The 22,172-nt window shown below is 52.4% G+C and overlaps 1 protein-coding gene across 3 annotated transcripts; it reads right to left on the bottom strand.

The window, feature by feature from the left end:
* Positions 1-1,723: 1,723 nt before the first annotated feature.
* VEGFA (vascular endothelial growth factor A) lies at positions 1,724-17,880 on the bottom strand. 3 transcript variants are annotated; one of them, XM_012804830.2, is made up of 11 exons: positions 17,461-17,880; positions 17,071-17,183; positions 16,774-16,968; positions 13,788-13,833; positions 10,514-10,710; positions 9,619-9,695; positions 9,188-9,217; positions 7,282-7,353; positions 5,980-6,111; positions 4,142-4,317; positions 1,724-3,669 (listed from the first exon to the last, which is right to left on the bottom strand). In XM_012804830.2, the coding sequence occupies exons 3-11, from the start codon at positions 16,837-16,839 to the stop codon at positions 3,572-3,574; spliced, it is 894 nt and encodes a 297-aa protein (XP_012660284.1). In that variant the 5' UTR covers positions 16,840-16,968; positions 17,071-17,183; positions 17,461-17,880; the 3' UTR covers positions 1,724-3,571. The 3 variants fall into 3 exon arrangements, with proteins under 3 accessions (XP_012660284.1, XP_012660283.1, XP_023368580.1); XM_012804829.2 differs by having other exon boundaries at positions 17,071-17,567; positions 17,760-17,833; XM_023512812.1 differs by having other exon boundaries at positions 16,774-17,183; positions 17,461-17,698.
* Positions 17,881-22,172: the final 4,292 nt, after the last annotated feature.

Below are 22,172 nucleotides of genomic sequence, written 5' to 3'. Positions count from 1 at the left end.
GGAACAGACTTGAAAGTGAGGGAGCCAGCCACACTTCTGTGTGGAAGCATGCACCAGGAAGAGAAGACAGCCTGTGCAAAGGCCCTGGGGCAGGAGCATGTCTACTGCATTTGAGGAACAGGGAACCCAATGATCAAGGTAGGGGTGGTGGTGTCATAAGTTAGTGAGTATTTAGGGAGGGTGGTGCAGGCCTTTTAAGGCCATTTGACTTTTTCGCTGAGTAAAAAAGTCTCTGGAAGGTTTTAAGCCAAAAGGTGTCGTGATTTGGCTCACATTTTAACATGCTTACACCCTGGAGCTATGTGAGAGTCAACCAAAAGTGAGGCCAGAGGAGATTCCAGGAGGCCAGTTTAGAGGCTCTGGCAAAAATCCAGATGGGATGACAAGAGCACCCACCTCCCAGGGCTGTTGTGTGGATTAAGTGATTGGGAAAGGAGCATTTACTAGATCAAAAGCTCCTTGAGGGCAAAGACCTTGCCTTGAGTCCCTCAGCATGATAGAGACCAAAGTGCCTGCACTGCCAGTCGCCTAAGGTGTCTTCCCACCCTCAGGGCATCTCCCCTTGAAGACTGCAGTAGCTTTCTACTGGCCTCTCTGCCTCCCACACTGCTGCCAGGCACCCATGGAAAAGCGTGCCTGACTGGGCCACTCCCTGTTTAAAGCCGCTCATCCCTGACAAGTCTTAGGCTCTTGGCACAGAGCTGGAGACTCCCTTAAGCTAACCTCTGACTATCTCTCCAACCTCACCCCCTCACACTATCCCTTCTGCCTGGGGTGCCCCAACCTCCCCACCCTTTCCCCACCCTATTCAGTCTATCTTCTACCCATCATTTGAGGGGCAGCCTGGATGCCAAAATGTCATGGCAAGATCTCTCCCTGTAGCCACCACCCCCAATACAATCCACCCGCCAGCTACATCAGATGCCCCAGCACATTTCATGTACTTTTCTATTCGTGGATTCATAGTTCTGTGTCTCCCCACCCACTCACCCTCACCGGATCCTTGAAGAGTGGAATCGTATCTTATTCATAACAGAATCCTATGCCACATCATAATAGCTGGCCCAATATTTATTTGAACCATATTTATGGTCTGCAAGGATAAATGAAAGGCTAGAGGAAGTGGATTTGGAAGCATTGCTTTTCAGTGCCAAAGACCCAGACAGGTTCCTCCTTCCCTAGGACCAGCACAGGAAGACAAAGCATATGCAACAAGATGGGGCAGGGAGTCTCACCAGTGGTAATCAGACCTGTGGGTCTACCTTTCAGAGGCTCTGGGAACTCCAAGACTCGCTAAATTACATCCTGGGGTCCAGCAGCATCTGCTTTCTACTCTCAGTCTATTGTGTAGCCAACAAGACCCCCATAGCAAAGCACAGCCCTCTCCAATCTCCTAGGCAGCAAGCTTGGAGGCATGGCCAGTCCTTCCTTCACCAAGGAACAGGGGCCTGGATCACCTAATTCCTGAAGGCAGCACTTCCCATTGCAAGGGCACTTGCTTGCTATCTAAGGAGCTGTTTGCCCCTCCACCCATTCCCAGAGCTCCCCAAGGACCAGCCCAACAAGAATGGAAGAACTTTGCCCCAGTCCAATGTATATTCTATACATCAGACACCCCTTTCCCAGACTTTAGACAAATGCCATGTTCCCCAAGAGAGGTGGGAAAGAGGGCAGGAGGAAGTCTGGAACAAAAATTCAATGGAGAAGGAGAAACCAAGAGGAGTTTTGAGATCAGAATTAAAATCTTTAATACAAAATGCTTTTTTTAAGATATATCTGTATTTCTTTGCTGTTGTTTAAAAATAAATATGTACTACGGAATATCTCGAAAAACTGCACTAGAGACAAAGACGTGATGTTAATATCTTTTCCCCCCACAATTATTACGGATAAACAGTAGCACCAATAAATAAATGATAACAAATATTAAAATTAAAAAAGGAGCGAGATTTAGTATGTAGATTTCTCTATTTTTCTTGTTTTGCTTTTACATATAAAAAACAGAATAGCAATGTCTATTTCATCAGAATCACATATATACATAAACATATATATATATATATACACAAACACGAGTTGCCAAATATATATATAGTATGTAGATGTATACTGAAACCTTATTTCAGAGGAATGTGTGGTGGGGAGCCAGGGGAAAGGGGAGGGCAGAGCTGAGTGTTAGCAAAATTAAATATCTGTTCAGGACAAGCTAGTGACTATCACCGATTAGGGAGAAAGGGATTGGAAACATGATTTTTATACATAAAAACCAATACAAATAAGAGAGCGCAAGAGAGAACAAGAGATACATTTCATAAATAGTTGAAATTAAATATTAACCAAGAATACTGAAAAAACCTAGCCTTTAATTAAATTAACTGTTTTAATTTCTAATTAAAAAGGGATATTAAATAAGTACCGTATACACGTATAAAACACTTTCTCTTTTCTCTGCCACCACAGTGGGCACATGGATCCTGCCCTGTCTCTCTGTGCCTCAGGAAGGGAAGGGTTGTGGGATGGAGGAGGATTAACCACTCACACACACAGCTAGGTCTCCTGGGGGGCGGGGGGGACAGAACTAGTGGTTTCAATGGTCTGAGGAGATTAGGTCCCCCTGGGCTAGACCCCAGGAAGCGGAGAAGTAAGCGGACCAGGTTTGGGTCCCAGGAGGAGCTGTCTCCAGGCTGCTTCTTCTGCCAACATCTCTCTTCTCTTTGCCGGGTTATCTGTCAGTGGCCTCGTGGGCATCTAGGAAGCAGGTGAGAGGAGAGGAACCCCTGCAGGCTCCTGAATCTTCCAGACAATGCCCCTGGGGGCGACATGCCCACACAACATGTGAAGAGGATCTCCAAAGCACAGCAACGTCCTGAAGCTCTCCAAACTCCTAGTCAGAGCCAGCATCCTCGTCACTGGACCTGTCACACGTCTTTCCATCCGTTTGACTGAGGGTAGAGGCTTGGGGCCAGGGCTGGGTTTGTCAGTGTTCTCAAAAGTGGGTCATATTTGCCCCCGTGCCCTGGCCTTGTATATTCCCAGACAGGGAGCGGATCTGGTCCCCCCTAAGAGGGACAAAAAAAAAGCTTATGCCAGAGTCTTTTGTCCCATCCTCTTCCCTGTCAGGATCTGGGTGGTGACATTCTCCTCCCAACTCAAGTCCACAGCAGTCAAATACATCCAGTGAAGACACCAATAACATTAGCACTGTTAATTTAAAAAAAGAATATATATATTTTATATATATAAAATATATATATTTATTTTTATATATATTATATATATATATATATATAATGTATGTGGGTGGGTGTGTCTACAGGAATCCCAGAAATAAAACTCTCTAATCTTCCGGGCTCGGTGATTTAGCAGCAAGAAAAATAAAATGGCGAATCCAATTCCAAGAGGGACCGTGCTTGGTCACCCGCCCGGGAATGCTTCTGCCGGAGTCTCACCCTCCGGACCCAAAGTGCTCTGCGCAGAGTGTGTCCTCTTCCTTCATTTCAGGTTTCTGGATTAAGGACTGTCTTGTTGATGGTGATGGTGGTGTGGTGGCGGCAGCGTGGTTTTATATCGGTCATTCTGTATCAGTCTTTCCTGGTGAGACGTCTGGTTCCTGAAACCCTGAGGGAGGCTCCTTCCTCTCGCCCAGCTCACCGTCTTGGCTTGTCACATCTGAGGGAAATGGAAAACAGGGGTTTTGGTGAGGGCCAAGTGAGAAGGCCAGGCCGTGAGGCGGGCAGCCGCCCAGGAGAGCAGAGAAGACAAGGAAGGTGCCATCTTGCGACAGAAAGCCACAGTGTGAGGAACAGCCCAGCCCCTGCCCCTGGGAGGCCCCAGTCTGAACAGTGGCTATGTTCAGGGGCTCCCAGTCTGCCCTTAGAGCCTGCAATCTACTCGAGACAAGACAAAGACATGGGGACACTTTACAAAGCAACAAACGAACAAGTACCAAAGAACCGTCCCTACTTGACATTCTAACAGCTGAGAGGTGACCAGAGTTGGATAAAGTGAATCAGAAGAGGACCCCTGCAGAGGAGGATTTTCAGCTCAGTCTCTGTGGGGCTGGTACGAGGAAGAGAGTGGGTAGAGAGTCCCGGAGAGCACGTTGAGCCGGGGAAACGGCCAGCGGAAGGGAGGGCCTGACCTGGGGACCTGAGGCTTCCGAGGGAGTGGAGCAGGAGGGGCCTGGGGCCCTGGGCAGGTGACGGAACATCTCCATTCCCCATGCCCACCTCCTGGCCTTGGCTGGAGGCTTCATCTCTCTCGAGCTGGTTGGTAGTTGCGGGCCCAGGTACCAGGCTGCCTTTCCCTTCTAACATGCTGTTTAAGTTGGGTGAGGAGAAACAATTTTTGTGGTTTCACTACTCCTGTTGAAGCAAAATGGACCTCCCAGAACTTTCTCATCACGTCCCTGCCCCTGGGCTGATTGTCTTCTACCCTCTGTACCATGAAGAAGAGGCAGAATAGGTCCGGCCTGGGAATGGGGTTCCTAAGCCTCTAATTTCGGAAACTAAAATTCCCAGATACAGTCAGGTTGGAAGTTGGGTTAGAGTACCTTCAGTTAGCTCCCAGGTCACTTTGCACTCTACCCCCTACCCCCATCTATCTCTCTGCAGATTACCACAGATGTGAAACCCTAAAATGGCAAGTCCCTTATCTTCCCCAAGGCCCCTTGGGGAATTGGGACCTCCCTCATCTAGCCCTGGAATTAGGCAGAGCTAATTCAACACTAATATATGCTCCCTTGGCACACTATACATAATGCCAAGACAGACAGAACCCATTCAGAGCATGGTTCCAGTGTCCGCTGAACACTCACAAGCACAAGAACATTGACGGGGATCAAAGAGATGCTCCAAGGACTTTGTTAGTGGAGTGTCTACTAACTTGGGGGTACCTCGGCCCTACCTGAGGAATCCCTATACAAATTCCTACACCCTGGGTAAACTTCACTCTGGTCCAAAAGTTCCCCGTCACTTCAAGCAAAGGCCAGGTTGGTATAAAGAATGCCAGAAGAGGCATCCAAAAATTAACCTGCCACCTGTCATAGCCCTCTGCCCCCCTGAACTCAGTCACGTATTCACTCATGTACTTGACACTTCCTTGGTCCCCATCATGAACAAGGAACAGAGGTACAGATACCTTGAGATCACCAAAGTAACTAAACCAAGCCCAGGCGCAGCCTCCTCCTTCCACTCATGGGAGGCATCTGAAAATGTATGTGCTGCTTGGGAATGGCATTCTGGTATCTAGTGTTCTCAGATGCTCTATATCTCCTTCAATGTGTAGGAAGAATTACCCCATCCTAAATCAACAGCCACGGTCCTTGCCCTCAAAGAGCCCCAGCCTGAGGGGGAGACACAGCCCTGTCCTCAGGGAGTCCCAGCCTGAGGGTCCAAATGGTCCTATCCTCAGGGAACCCCACTCTGAGGGGAGACACAGCCCTGTCCTCAGGGAGCCCCACTCTGAGGGAAGACACAGCCCTGTCCTCAGGGAGCCCCAGTCTGAGGAGACAAGTAGCCCAGGTGCATAGACTTCAGAGAGCAGTGGCAAGGTCCACCTGGAATGTTTGTGCTTTGTAGACATTGTTCCACACCTGGAGGACTCTCAGTTTCTCAGTATTAGTACCAGAGGTAGTTAACAGCATCAGGACCAACAGCCACTACGAGTAGCAGGACCACAGGACACAACACACAGCTTGCGTCCAGACCACCACATTAAGCCACACCAGCCTACCCACTCAGACAACCGGAGCAACCTCTGAGCAGCCCCCACCAGGCTGGATCAGTGCCCACAGCCCACTTCAGGTCCCTTAAAAGCAGAAAAGTAGCAGTCACCAGCAGCTAGAAGCCAAGCAAGCAGTTGGCCCCTCTCAGGCGTGCGCTCTCTCTCTCTTTCTCTCTCTCTCTCTCTCTCTCTTTCTTTCTCTCCCCATCTCCATGTCATACCCCTCTCTGACTTGCTTGCCCTCTGGGAACCAACCTGCAAGTACGTTCGTTTAACTCAAGTTGCCTCGCCTTGCAACGCGAGTCTGTGTTTTTGCAGGAACATTTACACGTCTGCGGATCTTGTATAAACAAATGCTTTCTCCGCTCTGAGCAAGGCTCACAGGGACTGCAAAAAGGCAAAAGGAAAGACATCTAAGCTAGAGCATCAGCAGAGAGAGAGGAAAAAAACACCCATGCAATACCCTCTAACACATCCACAGCTGCATCCCCACCCTGCTCATCAGCCCCACACCCTTCCAAGCCCTGGAAGGATCTGAGCACTACAGCAGAAGACAGAGAGCGCGGCGGAAAGAGGCAGCTCTGGCTAGATGCCTGCCCACAGGAAGAGGCGGGCACAGACAGGCAGAGAGTGCAGGGAGAGGCTGCCGTAAGGAGCAGTGCTGTGTCCTAAGGAGATGAGTCTCAGGCCATAGGGCCCCAACTGCTGCCACCCATAAATGATCACACCTTGATGCTTCACCTGTTGGGGACAACATTTAGGGGCCACTGAGATCGCCAGGGGCCACCTTCTCCCTGTGCAAGGGCTTATGCTCAGTCCCCTCCACCAAAGGTAGGCTAACGAAGGTGCATGATGGCAGCTAAGTCCAGAGGCAATGTCCACAGGCCAGGCCACTGGTGGCCAAGGGCCCTGGACAGTCACAGCCTCCAACCCAGAAGAGGCCTCTCTACAGGGAGGCTTCTGTGGATGCTCTGTTGGGCTCGAATAGGGGTTCCTCTCCAGAGGCCCCAAGTCCATGAGGAGCCAAGCCACTTCCACCAGATGAAGTAGGCCTGTCACACAGTGTTTGACCACACCCAAGCTCCTCCTTCGGCTGAAAACAAGCTGCTGCCAGTCATTCATAACCCTCCCTCATGCCATACCTGCCCTCCCCACCACCCTCAGCTTCCAGACAAGTGTAGAAGCCTAGAGCAGTGAAAACGAGCTAGGTGAACAGGCACCACTGCCTGGCACCCATGCCAACATGGGCCCGCCACCAATGCCCAGTGGGTGAGAGAAAGTCGGTGCCCAGGCAAGCCACAGTCCCCTCCCTGAATCCAGGCCAACTAGGCCTCCCACCCATCCAACCTCAACCCTGGACCAGCAATGCCACCACCGAATGTACCCGTTGGTGCCAATTAGTGGAGTGAGAGTGAGAGAGAGACATGGGCCAGAAGGGAAAGTTGAGAGGCAGGAATGATCCAGGGAGGGAAGCAGGGTTATGGGGTACTGCAGGCAGGGGTTTGAGTTGGGGCCGGGAGGCTCCAGGGAATTAGACAGCAGCGGGCACCAACGTACACGCTCCAGGATTTATACCGGGATTTCTTGCGCTTTCGTTTTTGCCCCTTTCCCTTTCCTCGAACTGATTTTCTGGAAAATAAAAAAACAGAGACAGACAGAGAGAGCGAGGGAGGGGGGGAAGGGAGAGCAAAAGAAGCAGTGAGGAGGGCAGTGGTGAGAATAACCAAAACAAAGCCACAGGGCCCTGCTCCCTGGAGCAAGGTGTTGGAGGAGGCAGGTGGTCTCTAGAAAGGTGGGCACGCAGCAGCATGGGTGAGCCAGGGCAACACACACTCAGTGGCTCCTTCTTCTTCTCACTGTGCCCATCCTGGGGTGGCAAACTCAGCCCTGGCAAAGTTTTGAGTGAGAAGCAGAGACTAGGTGGAGAACACAGGACCCAAGGATCTCCAGGCTTATGGCAGCCCCTGGTCTTAGGCACAGGTAAAGCCCTGAGCACAGGCATTTTGACCAGCAATTCTGTACATGTCTGACCCTAAAGGTCAGGCAGCAATAAAAGGTAAATTAGACTTTGGGGAAACAGTCAGAAATCTGACTTGATGGAGCATAGGGGGGACCATGCTTTATGCCTTCATTTCTAAGTATAATAAAAAAGGGATCCTCCAGGGCTCTGCCTCTGGGAATCTTAGTGTAGGGGAGTAGCTACCTTGAGATCTGGCACAAAACCAAGAGTAGCACATGAAAAGTACCAACCTGTCCAGCCATAACCTGAGCTGAGAGGCAGGGCTGGGTGTCCTAGAGCCCAGGCAGTATAGGATGAGGTGGGAGTTAGTGAGGGCTAGGGAGGAGGGCCTGGGTGGTACTTGGCAGGGAGTTCTCTCCCTAGCCTGTCAAAGCCAGCTACACCATCTCGCCAGACTCTCTTCTGAGCTCAGGCAAGCCCCTGGCTGTCCCTGTGGGCAAGTGGGCAAAGCAGGCATTTGGGGAAACGGGCAGCCCCTTAAGGGAACCAGCACTCTCCACGCCTGCCAGGCCTGAGAGAACACAGCTCACAATGTCTGTCACAGGGAAGAAAGGAAGGGGAGAAGGGACCAGAAAGGTCAATTCTGTTCCTCCTCATGAGGAGGATGAAGGATGGAAGGAGGAGGGTCTCCTCCCCATGAAGGATGGAAGGAGGAGGGTCTTTGCAAGCCCACACTCTGGAAGCTGGGGGCTTAAGGAAGAGATAAGGGGTTGAGACCTAGGGGACTTCAACGTTCCAAGGCAGTGGTGGCAGACAGGATGGGAAGGTGGGGCACAGGTGCTCTCTCTCAGTCTCTTTCCCTACTGTAGACTCATTCCCAATGCCAACTGCTCACTCTGTCAGAAGGCTTACTGTCCCTAGACCTTGCCCCCACCTCATCCTACCCTGACCATCCATATGCTGAGCAATTGAAAACCTCTGAAATGACCAACATTCAACTTTTTCTCCCTGACCAAGAGGGCTGTATGTCAGCTGCTTGCCCTCCTCCTACTGAAGGGCACGCATCAAGAAAACCCCTAGCTGGCCCCAAATCCAATCATGGCACCACAGTAGCCACCAAAAGAGGCCATTTCCTCTGACACACAAAAACTGGCCTCTGCCACCCACTTCCTCTCCCCACCATGGGGGCCCTAGAGCAACCCGAGGACCCACTGTCCACATTGCTCCTTGACACACCAAAACACCAACTTCTGGTTAGGAATGATCTGAAGACCTAGAAAGTATTGTTTCTTCCAAAGGAACTGCTAGGCTCCCAGCTAGCTTTGCTCACTAACCCTAGAGCCAGAACCCAGAATGGAGTTCACTCCATTCTACTACTGCCTCCACAAGACCGACTCCCTGACTTGGTGAGTCCATCAGATTCCCCAACAGAGGAAGCCAAGAGCCCCAAACCAAGGCAACCAGCGAAAGAGAGAAAGAAGTGCTAAAGTCAGGGCCACTTACCTTTCTTGCTTGTCTTTATCTTCCTTTGGTCTGCAATGGGTAGGGAGGGAAAAAAGAACAAAATAGAATAGTTGAGATGGTGATGATAATGATAGAGATAATAATAATAGTATCATGATCTATGTGTATATGACTTAATAAAAAATTTTTTTAAAGTAATAACAGTAGTAAAAACTTCACATAGTATTTATGATGATTGCAACACTGTTTTAATCCTTTTACAACCAATGTCTCACTTAATCCTTATAACAATGCTATGACATATATACTATTATCGTGCCCATTTTATAGATGTGGATACTGAGGCACAATGAAGTAAAATGCTGAAGGTTGGAAGGTAGATATGGGCTAACAAGGGCAACATGCTTCACTCTGGCACAGATCAGTGCCTCACAGCCATTTGCTAACTAAATCCATGACTCCATCCTCACCTGCATTCACATTTGAGGTGCTGTAGGAAGCTCATCTCTCCTATGTGCTGGCTTTGGTGAGGTTTGATCCGCATAATCTACAGGGAAAAGAAGCAGATCAGAGGTTAGTGACCCAGCCAGCCAAACCCAGATGGGACGCCCCGGGGCTCCTGCCACTGGGCACCCAGGGGTTCTACAGAGCAGGGGTGGGTGGTAGAGGAAAGGTGGACCAGGAACTCTAGCAGAAAAGAGCCTTGGAACCAACCCAATTCCTCCAACCCTGCTGGCCTCAAGGAGCCCTGCTCCACTTGAGGGCAGATATGACTACATGACTGCAAGGGTTGGCCAGGCTGGGAATTCAAATCCTGGGTTCATGTCACTCCCCATTCCCTCCCCTTCTTTTATCCCTTCTAGGCCTCACCCTGATCCCTAGCAGCTACCAGACAGCCACCCCTTCCCTGTGTCTCACAGCTCCCTCCTGCACTATCTGGGCTGAGATGTGCCCCATCACCAGGTAGTACCAAAAGACCAGCTTTTTAAACTCTCCACTGACTAGCTCATCCATCTTCCCAAACAGAACTCCCTAGGAGGGAGGGTCCTCAGAGCTCTTTCCAAGAGAAGAGAAGAGGGGCTCACAGACATCAGCCCCCTCCTGAGCCCAGGAGGCAAAGGTCAGGGAACAGCAGATGGTCAGGACTTGCTGGGAACCTCGGCTTCCCAGGAAATGCAAACATCTTCTAGATAGAAGGCAAGACCCCACCACACCTATTCATGTCCAACTCAGGGGCAGAAGCTGGATAAGGCAAGTCTAGCTCCTCCTCAAAAGAGCTTCCCAAGAAATGGCCCAGGAACACCAGTTCCCAAAATCTTACACCCCTCCTCATTTCCCCCTGTCCCCACTCCCACAGGTGCTCACCTGCATAGTGACGTTGGACTGTTCAATGGCCACACATTGCAGGCCTTCATCACTGCAGCAGCCCGAGCATCGCATCAGGGGTACACAGGATGGCTTGAAGAGGTACTCAATCTCATCAGGGTACTCCTGGAAGATGTTCACCAGAGTCTCCATCGGATGGCAGTAGCTGCGCTGGTAGACGTCCATGAACTTCATCACTGCATGGGAGGAGGTGACACATGAGCTTAGTGGTGACATAAAAGATAGCTGGCTAGCCCCTATCTCTATCCAGCTCTGTAAGACCACTCCTCAGAGCTTTCATGAGAAGTACTCGCTATCAGGCAAGTCCTTCTAAAAATCTAACTTAAGTCCCTCCTGTTGTATTTGAAGCATTTCCCTAAGCTTTCCGCCAACACTAATGAAGGTCTGTTTTTATTCCAAAGGTCACATGATGCTGTCAAGTTCCAAGGGAGATGGCCTCCAACATCTGATCCCTCTGCCCCACTGTGATAGCTAAGCCAATTCCTGGGACAACCTTGATGCACCAGAGGACAGTTTGAATATGGGTCCACATGTGGGGGCTGCTCTAAGACAGTGGTTCTCAACCTTCCTAATGCCATGAACCTTTAATACAGTTCCTGTCGGTTGTGACCCACAGGTTGAGAACCGCTGCTCTAAGCTTTCCCTGAAAGGAGGAGCATCCAGCTTTGCCAAGCTTATTCTCTATTTTCCTACAACCTCCCCACAGCCAGCCACTCCTATTATATCAACCACCAACATTTATTGAGCACTTACTACATGCTCGTTCTGTGTACAATAGTCCATAGTCATCATCTCTTACAGTATTCCCCACTTGGTACTATTAGATACTGACATTTTGCAGATGGGAAAATAGAGGCTCAGAGAGGCTAAGGTACGTGCCCCAGGGCCATACAGCTATTAAGTGGTAGAGTTAGAATCAGCTCTGACACCATATCCTTCCCAAACCACTGTCATGCAAAAACAGAGAAGCTTCAGGAGTCACCTTGCCACCTGCCAGCCTCCCTCCCCAAACACGGGCTGAGGAGGTGGTGGGCATCAGCAAAGGAGCTGGGCCCGCCTGGAACCAGCAGGTAGCAGTGGGCGGGCATGTTTTGCCAGCCCTGCCAGCCACCAATAACCCCGCCCAAGAGGGCAAATTGCTTGCATCATGGAAAAAACACTGCTGCCACTGCAGCCATGAAGCATTTCTAGAAGCTGATCTGGAGAGAGACCAGGGTAAAGACAGTTTCCCAGGCTGGCCATAGAGCCCAGGGTGCATCAGAGCATGAAGGGGTAATTCTGGGCCACAGGGGCGGGGCCCTTGAGAATAAATAAATGCAGGCCTCCAGCATGACTCCTCGAAATTGTGGTTCAGCCTGCCACTCCCCATCACACCCCCTACCATCACATAGCAGTCCTGTTCCTCAGATGGGTTCCCCCACACAGAAGGAAGAAATAACACTCAGCCAGTGTGTAGGCCCAGGCTCTGGCCATAACTTGGTGTGACCGTGGGCCAGTCCGTCCCCTTTCTGGGCCTCCAACTCTGTCGTTCTGTATAAGTGCGCTGGGCTGATCTCTAAAGACACTGCAATAGAGGCTGAAACATGGGGTTTTATCTTCCATTCCCAGCCCTGAGAGTAAGCCCAGGTCACACAAAGTTTGAAACTTCACCCACACATCTTAAGTGTATGCCCTATAGATAGACCATAGCTGAGCTTCTATATAATAGATTGGCTAGAGAGAAGGCAACAGGTGTGAAAACAGAAAGAACAGTAAGGAAACCCAAGCCAGTCCTCACCTTCCCCAAGGTCTCTACTTCTAATGACAGATGAACATAGACTCCTTCTCTACCCCCAGAGGGTAAAGGTAAAACATTGTCAAAAAGAGTAAATGACACCAGGAAGTCTGGAAAATATCAATTTTTAAACCAGGTCAATATTGAAGAAGATGACTAATCAAGAAATTTTGAAATGACTTCATTATGGTTGGGACAGAGGTAGCCTAAATTTGTGGTTCCAACCCACAAGGGGATAGCAGAAAGGTCTAACCTGGGCGAGGAGCTGGTAGCTGAGGGTAAAAAGACCTTGGCTGGGAATTCCTTTGAAAAGGTTCTCCCTGGAATTCCCAAGTCCTGCAGGAGGTAGAGGGAAGCAACTCTGCTAGCACCCCTCATATCCTAGCCACGGCCTTGGAGGAGAGCTAGCCTCCTGTTGCACAAGGAGTATACTCCAACATCAGGCTTTCCTGGTTTTCCTTATTTATCGAAGACAACCTTTTCTTCAGCAAACAAAAACCATTTGTCTTGCCTCTCCCAGACCACAGAGACCACTGGGAGGCCAAAGGGGGTGGGTGGCGCGCTGGGAGCCAGGGGCCCTCAATGGCTGGAGAGCCAGGCCCTGGGACAAGCAAAGGGTTTCTGCGGTGGGGAAAAGGAAGATAGAACCAGCTGGGTATCACTACCCCTGGCTGCTATCCCTGTCACACAAACATGAGATGTAGGTCAAGGAAACTGGCCTGGAGGAAGACCCCAGGGCCTGCCCTACTCAGAGATGGAGAGCTGGGGGAGCGGCATAAGAGCTGGAGTATAGGCCACATTCAGCGGTGGAGAGAGTCTAGGCGTCCCCAGAGAAATGGGAGGATCCCTACTCCAAACCACAGCGGAACAAAAGGCAGGCAGACTCGGGGTTGGGCAGGGGGGCGGGGCGCCTAGGAACTACAACTGGCCCTCTGCTGGCCTGGGAAGGAAGTTCCCAAACCTAGTCCACTGGGGCTTTCTCTACTCACAAAAGAATGCAAACTGGGATGGGAAGAGATGATCCCATTAGGCTGGACCCTCCGCACCTCCAGCCTATACAGGAAGGGTCACAGCCCCCACAGGTGGGACATGGCTATGTAGGAAGTGATACTGAACATCCATCAGCCCCAAAAGCAGGGGTGGACAAGGGACACCTCCTCCAACATCTGGGATCCCTGAACACTGTCTTCCTGCTCTGTGCTCACAGCTCCCTCCTCAAATAAAATTTTACTAAAAAAAAAAAACAGAAGAAAAAGACCAGAAGTTCTATTTCAAGCTGAGACCTGAACAGAGAAAAGTCCTCAAGAAACTAAACGGTTAACCTCACAGTACCCACCTCTTTCTTCCTTGATCTTCATATAGCTGTACCCTTGCCCTCTTCCTCTCTCCCCCCTTCAGTGTAGAAAAGGAATCGAGCCACCCCACCCACTCCATGAGGGAACAAGACCCCCACCCCATCCAAGAGCCAGGGGGACTCACCGTTGGAATCCTTCTCGCCTTCTGCTGCAGGCGCAGCCTGGGACCACTGAGGACAGAACAAAGAGCAAGGTGTGGGCAGGGGCACAAACGCCCAGCCACCTAGCCCCTCCACCCTTTTTGCTTCCCTCCCAGCCCACAGCCTCTAGCTTCTCCAAGCCTTCTGAGTAGAACAGGGCATGGCTGGGTGTCCCCACAAACACAGAGCATGCCCACCACTCCTGGACCACTCCAATTCTCAATCCAAGGAAGTTAAAGACTAACCAGATGTTGTGAGGTGCAGGAGGCAAACATGAGAATGCTGCACTATCCAGGTCCCCTGTCCCTAGCCTCTCCTTGCCCTCACTGCCCCCCTGATTTCCTGGTCCAAAGCCATGGGTAAGTATTAAGGTCAAATAGGAGGACAAATTTGTACTGGGGCAGGAAGGAAGGACTGGGGGCGAGAAAAACAACATGGTGACCTTCCCTTGCTGACATGACAAATACCAGGGTGAGCTGGTGTTGGGGGGGGGGGTACAGAGGACCGAAGGGCACCAACTACCCTCCCCCATCTAGACTCTCCCAGTCCTCAGGAATACCCAGCATACCCACAAGTTGCTTACAGGGTAAAAACATAGGAGGAAAGCCTGAGGCAGGGAAGAGTCCCATTTCCTCCCTGCATAAATCTCCCCAAAGCCTGAATAGATTTCCAAAGCCTCACCAGCCTCCCACACCCACCTGTTCCCTTGTTTCTTCTCCTTCCCAGAGTAAGGAGGTCCCAAGCTCCTCTCCCCTAGGTACCTTCCTCAAATGCCACCAGGGAAGCTTTTTATGCCTTAGCTCTGCCCAGCCCCTAGGGGGCCCCCTGCACTACCCTAGGCCTGAGGCCTCCCCCAGACCTCCCTTCCCCCACCAGATCATTCCTATCCCAGAAGCTGTGAAGGTCAACACAGGCAGCCATGTGGACCTGACAGCAACAAGCAAGCAAAGGCTTCTCCTAGCCTGCCTGGGGGTTTCAGGTTCCCATCAATTCCTCACCCCACCTGCTCCTACAGCTGCACTCTAGTGACAGAACCTCAGGACCCACTGGGAGGGAGTCCCACTGTCTCTCTCTCCTTCCCACATAGCCCAAATGCACCATACCCAAGTCTCCCAGCCTTGCCCTCAGAGCCAAAGTCAGAGGAAGCCCCTCTCAAGGCAAAAGAGCAGTTCCCGGACTCCCACCACTGCTCCCTGAAGGACCCCTGGTTTCTGCACCCCAGCTCCTCACCCATTCCCACAACTCCCACTGAAGTCTCCCTGCCAACAGTCTCTCTGCGGCTTCCAATCCTCCTGGGCCCCAACAAGGAAAGGGGACAGACTTCATACCCCCTCCAAGACCAGGGGGCACCTGAGGGGTGGTTCTAGACAGGGAGGGGCCAGGTGCCCTTCTCTGGGGGCCGTGAAGGTCACACTGTGGCCAAGCAGCCACTCCTCCCCCTCCTCCCTACTTGGAGGCCTGAAGCCAAGGCCTTTGTGCCAGGGTCTAAGGAACTCCTGGTGGTCACAGGGACCCCTGTCCATGTCCTTCTGCCTATCTCTTCTCCGAAGGGGACCCTGGCTGAGGCAAAGAACAAGGGGGGGCAGAAAAAGACCCCGTGGCTTTGAGAAGCAAGTTGAATGGGCAACTTTGGAGTTCCAAAAAACCACCTGCTCTAACGCCCCATTTCACCAGGACAAAGTATGTGTGCAAGGCTGGCAGGAGCTCCTTGCAAAGGTTCAGGAAGAGCTATTCCCATGCTTCCCATGCTTCCCATGTCCTGGCAAATTTCAAACCATTTCTCCAAAAAGGCAAAGTGAGCTAATAACACTCTTCAAACTCTTCTTTCACCCACCCCTATAAAAGCTACAGCACAGCTCATTGGGAACTCTTAGGGACAGGAAGGAAGCACACTGTCACCAAGTCGGGACTTTCAGTAGTCTCACAAAGCACCAGGGTGGGCCCCGACTTCTGACAGTGATCAACCTTTCTCTGGACTCTGGGGCGGGAGAATGATTAGAAAGATCTCAGCAGTAAGGGGTAAAAAATAAAGGGGTAGCAGGGGCTTCTTCCATGCTAGGGAACAAATGGGAAAAGGGAAAGGGCTTCAGGAAATTTCTCCTAGCACAGAGCCAAAGGTAATGACTGGACACGGTAGGAAGGAATAGGGATGGTTCTCTGGGTCCCCGGGCTAGGGCTACCTCGAGAGGTCACCTTCCCGCGGAGGGCCGGCAGGGGGGAGGGGCGCCGCTCGCCGCGCTGGGCCCCGGGCTCCGGCAGCCGCGGCTCCGGGAACACGCGGCCGGCCAGGCCCGAGCTGATGTAATCGGCTCCGCGCCGCGCGCGCCCGGCCGGGCGGGGGAGGGCGGGCACCGAGCGGGACGCGAGCGGAGCCGGGCGGGGGTGGCGCGGCGCAGGTGGCCCGCCAGGAAGGGGGGGGTCCCCGCAGCAATCTACCCCCAAACTTTCCCAAACTCGCGACTAAGGCCGAAGAGACCGGATGGCAGTGACAGCAAGCCCCCTCTCTTGCTTGTGCCCTGCCCCCCTCCGTGCTCTCTGCCCTCTCCTGGTCCAAGGTCCGAGCACCCCGCTGCCCGCGGGGCTCTGTCTCCCGCCCCCGCTGCCCCAACTTCCAGTTCGTTGGGGACCAGCGGCCGGGAGCAAACTTCAGCCTCTAGCGACAGCGCAAGCCCAGCCCCCTAGGCCTCCTCCTCCGACTCCCGCCCTTCTCTGGTCGGCCCAGATCGTACGTGCGATGACTCTGGTGGGTGGGCAGGGCCCGCGTGGGCGGTGAGACTCTATCCTGGTGCCCTCCCACCTAGCGCGCACCCCCTCCCCCTACATGTACGACGACATAGGGGGATGCAGCGCTCCTGGTGTCCATGGACCCGCGTGGGGCACGGAGCCCCCACGCGCGCGCTCGCACGCACGTCCCTAGCCGGGAGAGGCGCTCGCAGCGGCCCGCGGCCCCGGGCGGGTACTGCCGCTTACCTTGGCATGATGGAGGTAGAGCAGCAAGGCAAGGCTCCAATGCACCCAAGAGAGGAGAAAGTTCATGGTTTCGGACACCCGACCCTGGCCGGCGTGGCTCGCACTCCCTCTTGGGTTCTGGCTGCGGGACGGCCCGCTCTCCTTGGCGCCTTGGTGGGCTCCTCTTCCTCCCGCAGCAGAGACTGGGGCCAGGGCCTGGGGCGCGCGCGCGGTTAGATCACTGTCTGCGCACACCACCACCTCACCGGTCCATAAGCCCGGCTTCCAAGCGCTGAGTCGCCACCGCGGCCCCCTCACCTCTTCCTTCTCTTCTTCCTCCTCCCCCTCCTCTGGCTGCGGTTCCTCCTGGCCCGACCTAGCACTTCTCTCGGCTCCGCTCAGCTCGGTTCTCCCAGCGCGGACCACGGCTCCTCCGGAAAGAGAACAGCCCAGAAGTTGGACGAAAAGTTTCAGTGCAACGCCGCGAGCCCCGACCCCCTCCACCCCGTCTCGAGGCGCGGGCTCCGGCTCCGGCCCGCGGCTCGCCGCCGCGTCCACCGTCGGCCGCCGGCCGGGGAGGAGGTGGGCGCTGGGGCTGGGGGCGGTGTCTGTCTGTCTGTCCGTCAGCTCCACTGGTCCGCCGCGGGATCCCAAGGGGGAGGGCTCACGCTGCGCTCCGGCGGTCACCCCCAAAAGCAGGTCACTCACTTTGCCCCTGTCCTCTCGCTGCTTGTTCGTCCGCGCGCTCTCTCTGATCCGATCTCTCTCTTCCTCGACTTCTCTCTGGAGCTCTTGGTACCTCTTCTCTCTTCCTGCTGGTTTCCAAAATCCAAAGTGATTTGGGGGAGTAAAGGAGCAATCCCCCCAAACCGTCGGCTCGATTTAAGTGGGGGATAGGAAGCAAAAATAAATTAGAACGGGAAGCAATACAGTTTTTTGAAAATGTTTAAGAAAAAAGGAGGGGAATAAACCCCGGTTAAATGAATATCAAATTCCAGCGCGGAGACCTCTGGCCGATGAGTCCTGCGGACGGTCCGCCTCGCCGCTGCGTCTCCCGACAGAGTGCCGCTGCCGCCGGCTCCGCTAGCCCCCTGCGCCGCGGCCTCCTTCCAGCCCGGCTGCCCCAAGGCTCTGCGATCTTCCCAGACACCAGTCGACTTTAAAAAAAAAAAAGAAACGTAGCTCCGCCCCCACCAGGACCCCGCCCCATCCCGCCCTCCTGGGCGGGGACCCGTGGAGCCTATGCCCCTTGCCTCCATCCCCGAGGCGTGCTGCTGGGGTTTCGTGCCTCTGCCTTCCCCCGGGGGCACCCAGTAAAGCCTGGGCCCCCAGCATGCCATACCAAAGGAAAGTTTAACCCCCACCAAGATTCATCGCCTGAAAATTACCCGTCTGGCCTCTGAAACTCTGCCCAGAGACACATACGCCCGCGGGGTATTGAGGGAGGAGGAAGCAGGAAAGTGAGGTTATGTACGGACAGGATCTGAGAGCTATTCCCTCTTTGCTGGAAATATTGGAAGGGATGGGAGGAGGGCTGGGAGCCGGACAGTGACTATTGGGGAGAGGTACATACAGATCTGTTGGAATCCCGGAGTAATTCATGCCCCCTCTACCCTCTTCAACACCCCCAACCCCTACACACCCTCACGCACACACATTGACACACGTCCTCACTCTCGCAGAAGCTGCTCTATCAAGTTCACCCAGCTTCCCTGTGGTGGCCGAGCGCCCCCTAGTGACTACCGTCTGCACACCCCGGCTCTGGCTCCAGAAGGACCCGGCCTTGGAAAGAGGGTGGGGGAAGTTTGCTCCTGAACCCCTCATTTCTGACCTCCCAAACAGTTGTATGTTTGGGAGTAGACTGCCCTTATGTGCACAGAGCCTTGAGCTGGGCACTGGCGGGACAATGCGTCCATCTGGACAATGTGCCCATCTGGAACCCTCATCTGGCCTGCAGACATCAAAGTGAGCTAAAGCCAAGAGGCTGGAGTGACTGGGGTCCCTTGGGAAGTGTCCAGGAAGATTTCCCTTACAAGAGGAATTTGGCATCAAGTTTGTGGATCTCAGAAAGAGAAGCTGTGTAGTTCCAGGGTTAGTCAGTGACCCAGAGGAAAGAGGACCTGTTGGAGCCCACGTATGCACTGTGGAGTCTGCCAGAAGCCAAAAGGGGAGGCAGCTGGGCAGACAGAGGCCCTTGTTCCTGCTGCCTTCCCCCTGCAAAATGTTGCCAAGAAACTGAGGCCAGGGGGCTGGTGGGGGCGGATGGAGGCCAGGACCTGAGTAATGTTTCAAATCTACCCACCAGCTCTAAGAACCGTCTGTAGGCCAGCTGCCTGGAGCTCCTACCAGGCTGGGGGACAAGGTTTCTATTAGCCCCAGCCCAGTCTCATAGCTCATCTTCTGCACAGAACTGAGGGTTTCTTCTCAATCCTCCCTCCCATTCCCTCAGGATCCTTTAGCTACTTCTCCAAGCTCACAGCTACTCTCCTCTCCCCAAGTCTCTTCCCTACCTGCAAAGTCCAATTTTCCTCCAACTCCCCATGTTCTCTAAGTCCTCCTCAAACGTCCCTATACCATCTCACCTTTATGTATAGGAATCAGCCTGGAAAAATTCCTGATTGGGCTCTGGCACCTCCAGGGAACAAAGATGGGGTTGAGGATGTGATACTTGTGAAAAGAGAGAAACCAATAAGTCTCATTATCTGGCCAGATTTGGCCAGAGCCTGGCCTAGTACTAAGATAGCCTCTGTGAAGGCCTGGGCTGAGAATAGGAACCCAGAAATTTCCCCCAATTTGACCAAAACACTCCAAGGGAATTACTCTCATTACTCAGCCAGCCCCCTTCCTCAGCACATAGTGCTCTCAAATTCTGAGGTGGTATTCTTAGACCCCTGTAAGAAGAGGAGCTGGCTCCCCTCATCCCACCCTATCCATCATTCATGCTCCAGTGCTGTCTCTACCACCTGGCAGGGTCCCCAGAAGCAAAGACGAAATCTTTTTACAGTTAGTAAATGTCTATTTGCTGGCTCAAAGCCCCTTCCCAGGCAGGACTCCTCACCTGGGCACCGTGAACCAAGCTGCTAAGTGGAATATGGAAGGGAAGTCAGTAAACTTCCTTTTTGTATGTCTCTAGCACTTCAGGGGTACAAGCTGTGGGGACTTTGGCTGGGAGTCCCTCCCTTATCCCTACCCTGAGACAAGACAGAGGCTACAGGTACCAAGGGCTCACTCTAGCCACCCCCCCCCCGGCATCCCTGCTCATTTCAACCTTCTTCAGCCCCTAAAGAAGCAATAGACTTAAAGAGCAGGTCTTAGAAAAAAACCTTACCTTAGAAGGAAGCTGGAGGGGTTCCAAGGAGTGGTAGCCATCAACTGTTAGTCCATGGCCCCAGACTCTTCCCAAGCCAACCATCCCCCACAGTGATATACAAGATCTATTACAACAACCTATTTGAGTTTCCCTAGGTGAGCTTTGCCCAGGAGAGGTGATGGTACAGAATTCCCTTTATGTAGGGCTAGGTAGGATTGCAACCTGGCCTTAGAAGATTTTGAGTAACCCTCTCTAGGGCAGGGATAGTCCTCATGTTATCCTTCATTTTGGAGATAGATACAACCTGGCAGTGATGCAGAGGAAGGGTTTAACTCTGGATCCCATCCCCAATGTGGTGTCACTAGCTTTCACAACTATATGTTCCATGGATTCAGCCAACACCCATATCGTCAGCAAATTAAAAGGTCAAGTCACCTATGTCTTCAAAGACAGAGAGGAAAAGAAATACAAAACAACAATAATAAGACCACATCATGTCTCTTAATCTCCTTGAACCAAATTGATTCTACTTATCCTCCTTCCTCAGGTCAATGCAGGACAGGGGGTAGTAGAGTAAATTGTCTTCCCAGAGAGGGTATATAAAGGCTCAACATCCCCCAGCAAATTGGTAGGGGGTGGAGCAGAGAAGAGCCCAAAGAAAAATCATGCTGGGTCCCAGTTGAGGGGCGACTTCAGCCTCACTTGGAGAGTCTCCCCCCACCCCTCCCAGGACTGCAGTGGCCATAGCCTATGGCTCGGATAGAAGTTCAGAAGGAGCCAAGGAGGAAGAGGAAGGTGTTCCAGGTGAGGGGGAAGCAGAGTGAAGGACAGAGTAGGGGTGGAGAGGAGTGTGAAAGGCAGCCAGGAGCCAGCAGTGGCCCCAAACAAAAGAAGTAGTGATCGGCCCCATGGCATAATAGTTGTACTTTGTTCTGACATCCTGTCACCCTCTCACCCACCCACCCCTCCCCCCCCAATATTCAGGGAAAATCTCACCTGTGTGGGAAAGACAGTTAATCTGGAGGCCCATGGATGAAGGGGCAGAATCTCCTGAGGAGAGAAACAGAGTGAGGAGAGGGTTGCTGGGTCTTGCTGTGATCTACACATTTCTCCAAGTGATTTCACTGTGTTAGAAGATGGTCTTCTCCTTCACTGACCCCTGAACCCCAGGTGCCTACCAGGGCACTGATCTACAGGGGGGCAGGGACCCAAACTTGTTGAATTAAAGGAGGGAGAATTGGGTTGTTTGCCTCAATACCCTGACTCCGGTTCTGGATCAATCAAATCTCTCTTTCTCTTTCCTCTGTGTATCACTAGATGTTTCTCTATTACTAGATCTTTGCAACAAAGCAATAAAAAGATAAATAAAAAGCAAGGAAGAGGGCCTCTTTTCTCCAGTGCCAATGTCCTAGCCTCAGGGGGACCTAGAAGTTTTATTTGGGGTAATGATAGAAAATGGTGGTCCATTGATGAAAAGATTGGAGCAAAGGAAGCCAGGGAAATTAACTCTCTCAGAGAATCCAGTCAGGAAAAGGGAAGAGGAGCTGGCAGGAGAGATGGCAGGGCAGAATCACTGTCTGGGGAAGTGATTACCCACACCACCCCAGGCATCAGCCAAGTCTCTACCTCTCCTTCATGGGCCCTGGTTTAATCCCCTAACACTGAGCTGTCCCTGATGAATTGCTTCTCCCAACAGCCCCAAGTATGCCCACTTCTTGACACCCCAATCTTTTCTACACCTCAAAGTCTAATCTCCTGTTGCCCCCACTGCTGCCCTGTGCACGTCCTTTACCCCACTGCAATCTTGGAGTCCCTCTTGGAAGAAGTGGTAGCAGCTAAGATTCCAAAGTCATAGCCTGACCTGTGTTCTGCCTAGGAGTTGATCTTTGTTCTAAGGTATTCCAGGCACTAGGCTCTGTACTGATTTTACAGAAGATACAGGACCACCTAAGTAGGGCAGTGGAATGTATAGGGGATTTAGATCTAGATGGACCTAAGTCGCATTCCTGCTTCTGGCACTCTTTAACTACATGGCTTTAGGCAGGTTACTTGGCCTCCCCAAACTCAGCTCCTCTGCTCTGTAAAATGACCTGCCTCAGAGAGTTGCTTA

This window comes from Otolemur garnettii, unplaced genomic scaffold (genome assembly GCF_000181295.1).
Source record: "Otolemur garnettii isolate 467f Iridium unplaced genomic scaffold, OtoGar3 scaffold00031, whole genome shotgun sequence".
Classification (NCBI taxonomy): domain Eukaryota; kingdom Metazoa; phylum Chordata; class Mammalia; order Primates; family Galagidae; genus Otolemur; species Otolemur garnettii.
This window is presented reverse-complemented; position numbering and strand designations above follow the sequence as displayed.

Excerpts from the sequence above, each read along its gene's own strand:
- VEGFA (XM_012804830.2), bottom strand. The coding sequence starts at position 16,839 with ATGAACTTTCTCCTCTCTTGGGTGCATTGGAGCCTTGCCTTGCTGCTC. Across the intron at positions 7,354-9,187 it reads GATAAAGACAAGCAAGAAAG|AAAATCAGTTCGAGGAAAGG; the intron begins GTAAGTGGCCCT and ends TTTATTTTCCAG. Across the intron at positions 3,670-4,141 it reads CGGAAGCCTCAGGTCCCCAG|ATGTGACAAGCCAAGACGGT; the intron begins GTCAGGCCCTCC and ends CATTTCCCTCAG.